This window comes from Ambystoma mexicanum, chromosome 6p (genome assembly GCF_040938575.1).
Source record: "Ambystoma mexicanum isolate Mex_15411 chromosome 6p, UKY_AmexF1_1, whole genome shotgun sequence".
Classification (NCBI taxonomy): Eukaryota; Metazoa; Chordata; class Amphibia; order Caudata; family Ambystomatidae; genus Ambystoma; species Ambystoma mexicanum.
In genome coordinates this window covers 1,118,171,671-1,118,184,852 of record NC_090935.1, presented here as the reverse complement: position 1 = coordinate 1,118,184,852, position 13,182 = coordinate 1,118,171,671, and the positions used below count along the sequence as shown (strand labels likewise).

Sequence of the window (13,182 nt, the reverse complement as noted above, 5' to 3'; positions counted from 1 at the left end):
ACCTGCAAACCCTGGTCAACGACGATGGACTTGAATGTCTGGGTGCTGTAACGCTCACCTGACTCCCACGGAGACGCTGACCAGGTCTGAACTGCTGCGGCCTCTTCTAAGGTGATGCGCAGAACTCGGAAGACCGACTGGACAGGACCCCCAAATCTCGCTTGTCTGACTCGCAGGAGAATCCTTCTGCAGATGGAGAAAGGGGATTAACTACCTGCGGAGTAGAGCGTCGGCCTCCCACTTCCCTCTTTCACTCTCCTCAGACCACCTCCGAAATTCCCCGTTAACTCTCACCTTAAGGTTTGAAAGGACAAGCTCTCCATCCTGCTTCTGGTGCAGGGGTGCGATTATATCCAGTTACTTCACTGGTGTTCGGATTGGTGAGGATCCAAGCTTACTTGACTTTCCTGGCAAGGTGCCGTAAGTATACTGTTGTAAAAGTTCAAGAGTTGGCCTCCTTTTCTATTTGCCTTTATATTCAGTAGTCCGTCTCTTATCCCTTTTATCACAGGTGCTGAGTGAAGATTTCGCGTAGAGGAAACAATTCGCCGAAGGTAAACTCAGGTGAGTTTATGATGGGTGGTTCCTTTAATGTCCTTATATTCACCCACTAATGCGTGTCTTTTTTCCCCATAGGGGCCGTGGAACGGTACTGCCGAAGAAGCGGCGCCGACCCGAGATGAGGATAGATTCTCCCAACAATAACAGGTAAGTCTTATGGCGAAAATCTGGCTTTCCTCAATATGTTCCTTTGCTCACCTTTTGTTCTTCTCTTCCCCCTTAGGCGCAGGTATGCAGCGGATCGTGCAGATGGTCGCTAAGGAGCACGGAGATGCCTCGTGAACAGGTGAGTGGGACGTGGCGCTGCAGCGAGCAACGTGATGCGTTTTTAAAATAAATGTCTTCCCTTAGGATCGCCGGCGTGATGACTCCGGACTCCGGGTAGAAGCAGGTAATGTTCTTCTGTTCACCTTTTCCCTTCTCTTCTTTCCTTTCAGGTGTTCCAGGATGGAGGCGGGCGTGGCTGGAGTCAGGATGCAGGAGCAGACACGGTGAGCGTCCAGCTGCTAGGTGCAGAACAACGCGAAGCGTGAGCTGCTGTCTGGGCGTGGCTTAAATAGCCCCCCAAAGTAGTTCCAGGTATGTATTCTTCCCCGGCCACGCCCGAGTGGCAAAATAGTCCCACAGGTAAAATAGTCCCTTCAGGCCTCAAAGAGGTCTGGATCTGGCAGCACGGTCTGCATCAGGTAAGTTCACATAAACACTCCATTCATGAGCCTGGCGCCTATGGCGCCAGGACTGAGGTCCAAAAAGAGCCTGGCGCCAAAGGCGCCAGGACAGTGTCCAAAGGGCCCCTACTAGGGGTTGCTGGCCTTTTCCCCGGGAACATGTCTGCTTCCGGGGACGCTGGTCCTGGACTGGTTCTCCGGGAGTAGGCATCATGACAGCACTCCCCTCCCCCGCCCCCCCCTCTGCCAAGGCCCCTCCCAAGATTGTTCTCTCCGGGGGTTTCGGTTTGTTTGGGAAATTCCGGTGGAATTTTTTTATTAACCGAGGTGCATGTACATGGTCACTAGGTTCCCAAGACCTTTCCTGAGGCCCGTATCCTTTCCAATCTATTAGATAGAAAAGTTTTGACTTTGACACCTTGGAATCTAAAATGTTCTTCACCTCGAATTCAGGTTCTCCATTTATTTGGATAGGTTCTGGTGGCTTGATTAATCGGGTTCCAGGTTGTACTGGTTTCAAAAGTGATACATGAAAAACAGGGTGAATCCCCATATTAGCTGGTAGATCGAGTTTGACGGCCAGCGGGTTGATTATGGCCGTAATTGAGTAAGGCCCTAAATATTTTGGGTTAAAAGTTCGAGGTCCTTTGAGCGATAAGTGTCTGGTAGCCAGCCATACTTGGTCTCCGATTTGGTATAGAGGTGCCTCACTTCAATGGAGATCAGCATTCTTCTTGTATTTTCTCTTGGCTTGCTGTAAATGTCTAGTTGCTTCTTTGAAAGCTTGAGTTATTGTAGAATGCAGATAGTCTACTGCGGGCATTTCGAGGCTTTGAGGCGAGTCAAGATCTGAGGTTCGAGGGTGATGCCCATATAAGGTATAAAAAGGACTTTGCCCAGTTCCAGAATGTACCGAATTAGTGTATGCATATTCGGCAATCCAAAGAATATCCTTCCAATTACTTTCAGATTGATGCAACATACACCGTAAATATTGTTCAAGGGTCTGGATAGTCCTCTCTGTTTGACCATCGGTCTGAGGGTGGTGGCTGGTTGATAATCTTACGTCGATTTGTGCCAGCTGACAACACTTTCTCCAAAAATGGGAAATGAATTGGCTTCCCCGGTCAGAGACTAGTATGGACGGGAATCCATGTAAACGAACAATATTTTCAAGGAATTCCTTGGCTAGGACGGAAGCTGAAGGTAAACCTTTTAATGGAATGAAGTGGGCCATTTTGGAAAATAAATCCACAATAACAAGAATAGTGTTATATCCAAAACAAGGAGGCATGTCCATAATAAAATCCAGCGACAAGGTGTGCCAAGGTGCCGGTGGAATGTCTAAGGGTTGAAGAAGGCCGGCTGGTCTTTTTTTTTTACCTTTATTTTGGGCACAAACACCACAGGACATCACAAAGGATTTAATGTCCTTTCGCCAAGAGGGCCACCAGAACTGTCGTTTAACCTTTTCTTACGTCTTGGCAATACCTGGGTGCCCCTCTATTAGAGTATCATGATAACGAGAAATAACCAGTTCTTGTAATTCTTTGTGTGGTAGAAATAAGCGCCCTTGGAAGTAAGGTAGATCATCATTGACAGTAAAGTAAGACCCCTTTTGAATCCAATCCTGCAAGGCTGTAGGGTCCAGGAGTTGTTTAACTCTAGCTTGAATGTCTTCCAGTGTTTGTAAAGAGGTCATGCCCAGAATTCTTTGTTCGGGAATTATTGGTACAGGTTCTGAGTTTGTATCTGTTTCTCCCATTCCTATTCGGGATAGAGCGTCCGCTTTGCCATTCTTGCTGCCAGGACGGTAGGTAATTACAAAATCGAATTCAGCAAAAAACAAAGCCCATCGGAGCTGACGTGATGATTGAGCTTTGGCAGTTTTCAAATATTGTAAGTTCCGGTGGTCAGTGATCACTGTGATGGTATGTCTAGCGCCAAGAAGATAATGCCTCCAATCCTTAAAAGCGGACTTAATGGCTAATAACTCTTTGTCGGTGATTGCATAATTGACCTCAGGTGCCGAGAATTTTCTGGACCAAAATGCTACGGGGTGCAGTTGGTTAGTTTCGGGATCTCTTTGAGACAGGACAGCTCCCATGGCTAAGCTGGATGCGTCGGTTTCGACTATGTATGGGAGATCTGGACGCGGGTGTTTCAATACAGGTGCAGAGGTAAATTTAGCTTTTAATTCCTGAAAGGCCTGTTCGGCTTCCTCAGACCATTCGAAGCGTTTATTTTTCCTCAAGAGTGCAGCGATGGGTTGTACAATACGTGAAAATTCCGGGATAAATCTGCGATAGAAATTGGCAAAGCCAAGCATGCTTTGAACGCCTTTCACAGAGCTAGGCGATGGCCATTTGAGGATGGCATCCACTTTTCGTGAGTCCATTCGGACTCCTTTAGGTGTCAGGATGAAACCAAGAAACTCGACTTCTGTGGTATGGAAAACACACTTCAAGTTTTGCAAACAGTTTGTGTTGGCGCAATTTCTCAAGAACTGCCCTGACGTGCTTTTTGTGATCAGATTCCGAAGAGGAGTACACAAGAATGTCATCGATATATACGACAACACAAACATCGATGAGTTCCCGAAGGACATCGTTCATGAAGTTTTGGAAGGCAGCAGGTGCGTTGCACAATTCGAAAGGCATCACCTGGTACTCGAATAGTCCATATTTGGTGCGGAAGGCAGTTTTCCATTCGTCGCCTTCCTTTACTTGCACCAGATGGTAAGCCCCCCGGAGATTAACTTGGTGTATATGCAGGCATCCTTCACCTGGTCAAGAAGTTCAGGGATCAGAGGCAAAGGGTAACGGTTTTTAACAGTTATCTGGTTCAATGCGCGGTAGTCGATACAAGTTCTGAGGTCGCCTTCTTTTTTTGGCACGAAGAACAAAGCCGAGGATGCAGGAGACTTTGACAGGCGAATGAAACCATTGGCTAGGAACTGATCTAAATATTGTCGCAAATGAAGATTCTCGGGTTCAGTAAGAGCATAACTCCTGCTACAAGGGGGTTTTGCACCGGGCATCAGATCGATTTGGCAATCGTACGACCTGTGAGGGGGTAACGTGTTGGCCTGTTCCTTTTGGAAGACGTCTTGAAATTCTTGGTATTCCGGCGGTATTTGCAAAGTGGCATGGGTTACTGTAGCCAGGCCTATATTTGGATTTCCTGGATAACAGGTTTGTGCACAATCCGGAAAGGTTATCCTCTTCGCTCGCCAGTCAATTCGAGGATTATGTGTTTCTAACCAAGGGATTCCTAGAATTACCTGAAATTGTGGAGTCTTGATTACGTCAAACACAACAGCCTCCCGATGCCCGTCCTGACCCACTAGTGTCACCTCTGCAGTGGAATGTGTTACCGGCCCAGAGGCGATTTCGGTTCCATCTACTGTGGTGATGACCTCTATACTGGTTTTAGGACGAAGAGGGAGGTTGATCCTGGAAGCCAATTCACGATCCACATAGTTTCCTATAGCCCCACTATCGATGTATGCCTTTATTGCATGCAACCGCCCAGGCTATTCCGGATCTACGAGGACCATTGGCATGATGAAGTGCGAGGTCTGAGAGTTAGTTTTCAGGCTCGGCAAGCGGACCCCTACGCTTGTCGGGCGTGGTCGTTTCCCGAATCAGGTTCCATATGGTTCTTATCCGCGGCTCCTACCGCCTTCTTGGGCGGTTTTACTGGGCAATCTCGTAAAAAGTGTCCAGAAGCCCCACAATAAAGACAAAATCGCATCTGCCATCTTCTTTCACTTTCTTTTTGAGTTAAAGGTCCTTTAACCCCTCCAGTTTGCATAGGTTCAGAAACATCGGCACCCTTGGGGTTAACGTGAGTCTTGACCAACACCCGTGTCTCAAACTTGGACCGATCTGCCTTTCTGTTTTGAAGCCTGTGATCTAATTGGACCACTAAGTCTATATATTCCATGCAGTCTTGGGGCGGATTTACAACTTGGGCCAGGACATCCTTAAGTTCTCCACGTAGACCTCGATGAAATAACGTGATTCTTTTATCCTCTGGCCACCCAGTCTCCACAACCAACCTATTGAAGGTTGCGATATAGGCTAAGAGATCCTGATTACCCTGTCGTAGAGACAGAAGTTCGTTGTCCAGGGCCTGTCCCTGAGAGTGCCAAAAACAAGGTAACGGGCAATAGAAGCGGGAGGCCACAGAGGCCATATTGTCTCCTATCAGGAATCAACTGATTGCAATGGAATGGCACGGCCTGGGTATCCCAAAATGGAGAATACTCAGAGCACCTGTCAAATTCAGCATGGCGCTGCCACCAGCCCATACCCTGCTCTGTGGGCCACACACAGGTGCCCAAAAACATACGCTAGGGGCATAGGGTTGTAGGGTTGTACCTACTCCCATGGGTGCCATAAGGGTATCCCAAGGGTCTGTACACCAAACCAAAAAGAGGAAGAGCTGCACTGCCAGCAATCCCACATGGACTCCTGTGTAGAAAATAACACATATTACTCATGATAAAAGGAGAACAGGACAAGGACATGGAGGCCTTGTCCCTCCAATGCATTGCCAGCATCACAGTGGATTACTGTAACGTCTTACTAATGGGCACCTCGGGAGGGTCGGGGAGGGGGGGTAATACGTCCTAGCTACAGCTACTACAAAATAAAGCCCTACGTGCTGCCCTTGGACTTAAATGATCTGACCACATCTCAGAAATCAGACCTCAGACGCATTGGCTGCCAATCGAGCCTTGGGTGGACTTCAAAACCTTGGCCATAGCACACAGATGCGTCTACTATGAGGTTCCTCTCTGCCTCAACACCAGTATTACTCTAAACTGTGCAGTGTGTACGATAAGATCCTGCTGCAGCATCTCACTGGTCAGCCCCCCGCTTCAAGATCGAAAGAGCCAGTGACTCCAGCTTTTGCATCATAGCACCCTCTCTCTGGAACTCTTCGCCTGCCCACATCAGAAAAGAACAATCGTACAATACCTTAAAAAAAACTTGCAAAGACCTGGCTGTTCTATAAATATGAGTAACATTTGATTTGATGCCTTGTTATGTGATCTATACTGTTGCAATGTTCCTTCATACTTCTACACTACCCAATGCCGTGATACCCTCGGGCCTGGGCGTTTCAAAAATGCTAAAAATAAAAAATATAATAAATAACTTTCTTGTTTGGAAACATTCACTCAGTCTTTCGGGTCTTGTCTTTTGTTGAAATCTCCTAGAATGGCTGCTTACCTTCTGCAATACCAGCATCTGTATATGTGTCAAGCATCCAACACTTAAGCAGGTGTGGTACCCTGGCATTTTGAGACTTAACTCCCTCGTCTAGACTTCCAAACCTTTCCTGGGTTTGCTTCTCCACCAGTTTAGGAGTCTCTATATGACCTAAGACCTTTACCAGGCTTCGCTGTTATTGCCCTCTTTCTTGGGCCCTTCTTCATCGTACTGACTTTCTAGACTAAAGGCTCTACAATCACTCTTCTTCACCACACCACCATGTAATATTCCCAGCCTAGCCCATGTGGCTAACTCGCTCACTGCTTGCTGGTTTCTTTCATCCTCTTACGAATGAACGCACGCATCTTGGCTCTGCTTGCTGAGTTTATTTACATTTCCTGTCTGCCATTTTGGATTCATATTGCAGACTGTGGTAGCCACTGCTGCTTTCTAATATTCATCACTTACTCCCCTCATTAATATATAAGACTGCAGATTTGATACACGTGGGTTCTGTAAATGTACATGAGAGGAACCCATGAGCAAGCAATACTTTCAAACCTATGATTTTTGATGAACCTACTTATTGTCATGGGAACTGTGTTCCACGGACATACACCATCATGTTTTCATGCACTGTCTCATTTTGATATATCCTTCTATTCGGTTGCCTGTATTATGATATATTTTTATACTGCTATGGGCTATCGGGGAAAGTGCAATGTGGAACATGAATGAGCCAATGATGTATTAGGGAGCATGAAGGAAACGCCATATACCGCCTCCGTGGCCCACATCATGGAGTGGGTGGTAGTCCCCAACTTTCAGGTTTGCCTCAGTTTCATCTGTTGGCCTCAAACATGCATTTTCGATACATACCTCCACCTTTTTTAGAGGCACTCTTCCACCCCACTCCCCTGCCAATTGTTTGCATAGGGTGGTGGCTTCAAAAGTCTACATTTGCGTGGAGGAGCACTTTCCGGGGCTTAATGGAGAACGTTTATGGTTACAACACCAGGAACCACATCCTAATATATGGGTTGATGTCTTTGTTTCTGGCTAGCCAGGCTATAAAGGGGATGGTTGGCAATGTCTACCCAATATATAGTACCCGAGAGACAGAAGTGCCCATTTAATGGAAACACATTCAATTTCATTGGTTGCATAATTTGTTCGGGGTAATTATTTCATATCGATGCAAAAAATGGGATGCTCATCACATGCAAATTCCTGATCGAATAGGGCCCCTAATAACGCCTAGCAAGCATCCATTTGTAAAATGAACTAGTAACACACGTCTGATAGAATGAGAGGTGGATAAGGCAAGCTTCTCAAAGGCCTTCTGACTAAGAACCATCTATTTTAGTTGATTGGGTTGTGAAACTTTCAGCTGATCGGTTAATGGTCCTGCAATACTTGGGGAAATTGGGGAAATAAATGTTTCTCACTCCAGGTATTGCTGTAGACCACAATGTTCTTTGTGTAGGCTCCGGTGTAGACCTGGTGACGATGTAGGGCTTGATCAATTAGTCATTGGAATGTGGTGAGTGCACCATGGAGTTTGAACAGGAGCACTATAAATCGGAAGAGACCTTCTGGTGTGGAGAAGACTGTGTTCTCGTTCTGCTCTAGGGATAGCCGGATTTGCCAGTACCCCTTTTCTGAGATCACTGTTGATATAGAGGTGGAAGCAGCTATTATTTCATTCATTTCCTCAATCTGTGGCGTGGGATTGGTGTCAGAGTGACTCACCTTCCCGAAGTTAATGAAGAAACACCAACTGTCACTGATTCTTCATATACACACAAATAGGGGCGGGCCAATGACTTCGGTAGGGCTCAATAACCTGCAGATCCAAAATTATTTTGGTCTTCTTGAACCACTTGATGGTATTCCTCAGTAGGCTGTGTGGCTGAAATCGCACTGACTTTCCCGGGAGCTTTGTGTAAGTGATGAAAAAAGTACTTTTCTTTCACTGGTTTGTCCGAAACTCCATTTCAGAAGTGTTCCAGATAATCTTGGAGGCCTTGAAATTAATATGGGCCAGACTCTCCAGGGTCATTGCCTGGAATAGGGAACTGAAGCGATCCTCAGTAGATTTACAGTTGGTTCTGGCCCATCATCCAGATCTTCAATATCTTCAACCAATTTTTGTGACACTCTTAGTGTTTCGGCTGTCTGTTTCCTAGACTGTGTGGCTGTGGTTAGTAATGATATTGGGGACTGTGCCTGCAACTTGCTTTTAGATGGTCGAAGCGATGCTGCAGTCCAGGCCCCTACTTTGAACCGGCGTAGTCGAGCCTGCTCAGCAAGTAGATATTTGTTCATTCTCAGCCTGGTGCATGGTTTTTTTCACCAGGTCATGTATGAGTGCTTTCCTTTCCCTTGTTAATCATTGTGTCCTCTTGGTTCTCCCAGCTCTCTCTCAGCATATCGCAGACATCTATGCTCACTCTTTCACATACTAGTTTAAAATGGGAGAATTTCGGTAGATTCTGTTCGGTAGGTCTTCTAAACCGCAAACACCCATTGCATCCAGTCATCCCAGTTGCTTATGTCTTAGTCAACCGATTCCTCTGAAGATTTATTATGGTTTGGTTGAAGCCTGTGAGCGGTAGATTGAGGTATGGTGGGTTGGGGTATAGATGGACTTTTAGACATTTTCCATAGGTTAGTTCATGAAGGTAGACTATGGTCCCTTAGAATCTCCTTTTGGAAACCCACTCTAGAAAATAATTGGACTCCATGCTTAGTATCTGTCGGGTGGTGTTATTCTTCAATGAAAATGCTTCAGGGTATCATGTGGAAATTTCTACTCGAACCAGTTTGCAACAGTTTCTCATTGTGTATGTCCACAGCTTGAAGGATAGGACTTCAATAATCAACAGGGGCTGAAGAGGGTCTCAACTGACATCTAGTTTGGAAGTCTTTTGACAGATCTTACAGGTAAATATGTTTGTGTTGGAAAATCATGGGTCAAAAGAATCGGCTCAGGACATGTTCCTGGGTTTCTGCTATTCTCTTGTGGCCGGCATTCAGTTGGGAGTGCACCAACTACAAGGCAACCTACCTGAAAGGTGGTGGAACAACTGTTGGTGTGGTTTCATCCCATTTCTCTTCTCTATATCAAAGGCCTTTCATCACAGGACAGTCGGTGCTTAACTGCCCTTTCATCTACAGAGATTACCTAAGAGTCCTTTTACTTCCTTGGTTTCTGGGAGGAAAAGAACTTCACACATGAGCTGAGCTTTCTGATCCCCAATGAAGACCTGGAACGGTGCAGAGTAGTGATTTATAGAAATGACCACTGTCTGCCCCTTAATCCTGGTCAGTTTCCCTACCATCTACATCACAATGTTGTGGTTGGCAGCAAGGCTTGCTTTGGGAGCGATATGCCCAAAAGACCCCCCCCCCAGAAATTGGATCTTCATCCTGAGGGGAACCCATGTCCTTCCCTGGAGTTCTTCAAACTCCCCTTTTCTCTGATCAACACAAATTATAACAAAATCAAATTCTTTCTCTTGCTAGTTCTTAGGGGCTCTTTTTAGAGTTTCCATGATACTCTTCTGTAAGTTTAGCAAAACAAAATGCTACCACTACGTGTTTCATTTTTGCATCTGGTCAAACAAAAGTTCACAAGGCTTTCTCCAACTCCAACATAGTAAAGCCTTAACACAGACTTTATTCTCCCCCAGGTGGGACTGATTCGAATGCTCTCCTTCTCATCCTGTCCCTTCCTTTCTCTCTTTCCCCCTTCATCCCCTATGACCCCCACTCATTCTCCCTCTCACTTGGTTTCTCTCCCCCACAAGGTTTGGGGGTAATTCCCCAACACTCAGTCTCTTTCTTGTTCATTCAAATTCAATTGTCTACTGGTTTGTCTCATTACAGTTGGGTGTGATCATCTTCGAGTTTCCAGTGCTGGTGCTGCAGTTGGCAGTGGTTGTTTGCCACAGGCTGTAAAAGATTCTGTAGTTTGCCTACAGAAAGAGGTACAGACAGGCCTTCCAGGCCACCTGTCTATTGTGGTGCTCTTAAGGATCTCTCACCCTCAGGGCCCTGATCTCTACCCTCTAGAATGCTCTTATGTTCCTAGCCCTCATCAAATCACATGATGTAGTTCCTCATCCCACTGTGGGCTCCACCACTTCAGATCTCGACTTTGCTTTTACTCCCTGCCTTGGGCAATGCTTACCCTCTCCTGCTGGCTTCCTATTATCACTGGGTCTGGACTTCCTAGTTGATCACTTTTGACACCTTTCCCTTTTACCCAGCTGCCACCTGCTCATTCCCACCTACGACCACCTTATTCCCTTTTTTCTGGCAACATCTTGGGTTTTTCTCCCACCACCTCCTTTTTTTCTCTACTGTCCACCCCCTTAGGCTGCCCTCCTTTAACCACCTTATTGCTTTCTCCTATCACCACCTTGATCTCCCCTTCTGCCTCCACCTGTTCTCTTCCTGCCACCAACCTTTCTTCACCTGTCTTACCCTTCCACCTCCAGTGTCCTCCGCTCTCGCCTCTTTCTCCACTCTCCTTCTCCCACTATTTTAAATTGCTAACATACTTCGAACTCCACTAATTTCCTTTTCCAGACACCCAAACCTTAGCAGGTTTTTTGCGGCACTGAGTAGTTACACATGGGTGTTAGAATTTCAGTAGAAGATTGGTTCCTGTTTAATAGACTCTTTATTAAGATGTTCCAAAGGCTTTCCAGAGCGCCAAGCAGTCTGGGGATTTAAGAGCTGTGTCCGCCATCCTGGATTTAGACTTCGAGAGCTCTCGCACATCCATGTGGTTTTCTGGCTCAGGGAGCGTGACACGTCTGGTTGGCTCAGCCTGGCAATTGTTCATGTGTTGTACAGGCTGATCATGAGTTGGGTGGTATCCCGAATGGGATACCGCTCAACTATTTTAGTGTTGGCGCCCACCTGTCTGGCTGTATTACCGCCGGATCACAGTTTGGGCGCTAACTGTTAATCTCTATTCTCCATTTGGTCCGTTGGACCGAATGGGGAATTTTCAGCGCAAATTACTGTGTGGTAATAACGCAGCGGTAATTGCTCCAAAAATGGTCAATTTCTCAGCGTGTTTACCCCCAGCTCTGAGCTGGGGGTAAACACGCCAGACTTGTGATAGGGCCAGTGCTTAAATGCGCTTAAATGCAGTGGTAATACCATTACCGCTGCATTTAAGGGCTACCGCCCAATTCGTGATGAGGCCCTATGTGAGCCATGCAGCTATGAACTTTCTTTTTCTTTGCTCGTGGAGGTTGCTACATGAGCATCCTGTAGTACGTGTTGGGAAATTCTTGAGCATTCCTACATACATGTCTGGATGTTAAAGGGCCCATAACTTATTGTTGGTTCATGGGAATGTCCCGGGTGATTGGAGGGGACAAGTGGGATTGACCAGGGGATCCTCCCCATACCACCGTCAGTCCCATCATCCACTGACTCGGGGAGGCCCTAGGCAACTTTAATCACCCCACTACAAGTCCCCAAAACAAGGCAGGGTACTTTGTTGCACTAATCACGTATATGGGTGGAGGAGATGAGCATAGTGGACCCCTTCAGTTTGGCCCCGTTGATCCCACATCTCACACCACCTATCACAGTGAGTGATCAACAGACAATTTAGAGCCAACGTAGAAGGTTCCATTTTTCTTTTAGAGAAAATAGAAATTAATGTCTAAAAAATGTTAATATTATCATAAAACAAACATTTTTAAATGTTGCCTTCTGTAAGATTTGTTTGTCCATGCCCTTCTTTACCAACATCACAAATGGGTCTGATATGCTCCCTACCTTTTAGCTTCTAGCTGATTGAAGTATCAATCCGTACAGCCTATGTCTGGAGTGCTTTTGATCCATGTTTTCCTTTCCTTTTCTTTGCAGAAGAGAGCGCTGATGGAACAAGTGGCCCATCAGGCAGTTGTGATGCAGTTCATTTTAGAAATGGCTAAAAGTTGTAATGTGGACCCAAGAGGATGTTTTCGGGTGTTTTTCCAGAAAGCACAAGTAGGTTGACATTTCCTATTCTTTCTTTTATTCTTTGGCATTGGTCAATAGAAGTAACACTGCAGTGTGAAGCTCAATCTTTAAAAAAAAAAATGTAATGTTACTATATAAAAAGATCAAATCTATAATCGCTGCAAATACCAACTTTACAGTGTAACCTATTATGAAACACCAAACAAAATTAAACCAACAATGCTGAAACCTGAACTCATGCTCTTATTTTGGATTGTTAATAGTATGTTGGGTGAAGTTAATATACTAATGCGTTGGTGTTTATCTATTGCTTGTGAATTTTAGTTGTTGTCCAATGTGGTTTGAAGATATTGGTAAGAGTATGTGTTATGAGCTAGGTATTGTATTAATTGTGAGTGTCTGTTTAGAGTTAATTTAATATAAGGTGTGATTGTGGATGTATGTTTTGAGGTCATCCAAAATTAGGTATATATTATTCGTATTTATTTAAATGGTCATTTTGTATGTTATAATGTATTCTGTTTTCTATATATGTTAATTAAGTTATAAACCACAGAGTAATGTGTCAGGGTTCACAGTGATGGCGAAATCAATATGAAAATAAACCAAGAGTTTACAGGTAAGGTGAAATAAAGTAGATCAAACCAAAGGAGGCCTCTCCCCATCACTTATGAAAGCAAGCGTGCAGCCATAGAACAACCTGTGGCGAGTGTATATTTATAGCAGATCTTGTG

The 13,182-nt window shown here is 45.4% G+C and overlaps 1 protein-coding gene across 3 annotated transcripts in view; it reads left to right on the top strand.

The window, feature by feature from the left end:
- The window catches only part of CDC37L1 (cell division cycle 37 like 1, HSP90 cochaperone), a 469,554-nt gene that overhangs the window by 322,172 nt on the left and 134,200 nt on the right, over positions 1 to 13,182 (top strand). For all 3 annotated transcript variants that reach the window (XM_069625725.1, XM_069625726.1, XM_069625727.1), the window contains exon 5: positions 12,353 to 12,475. In XM_069625725.1, the coding sequence (XP_069481826.1) occupies positions 12,353 to 12,475 (123 nt within the window). The remainder of the gene's footprint in view (positions 1 to 12,352; positions 12,476 to 13,182) is intronic.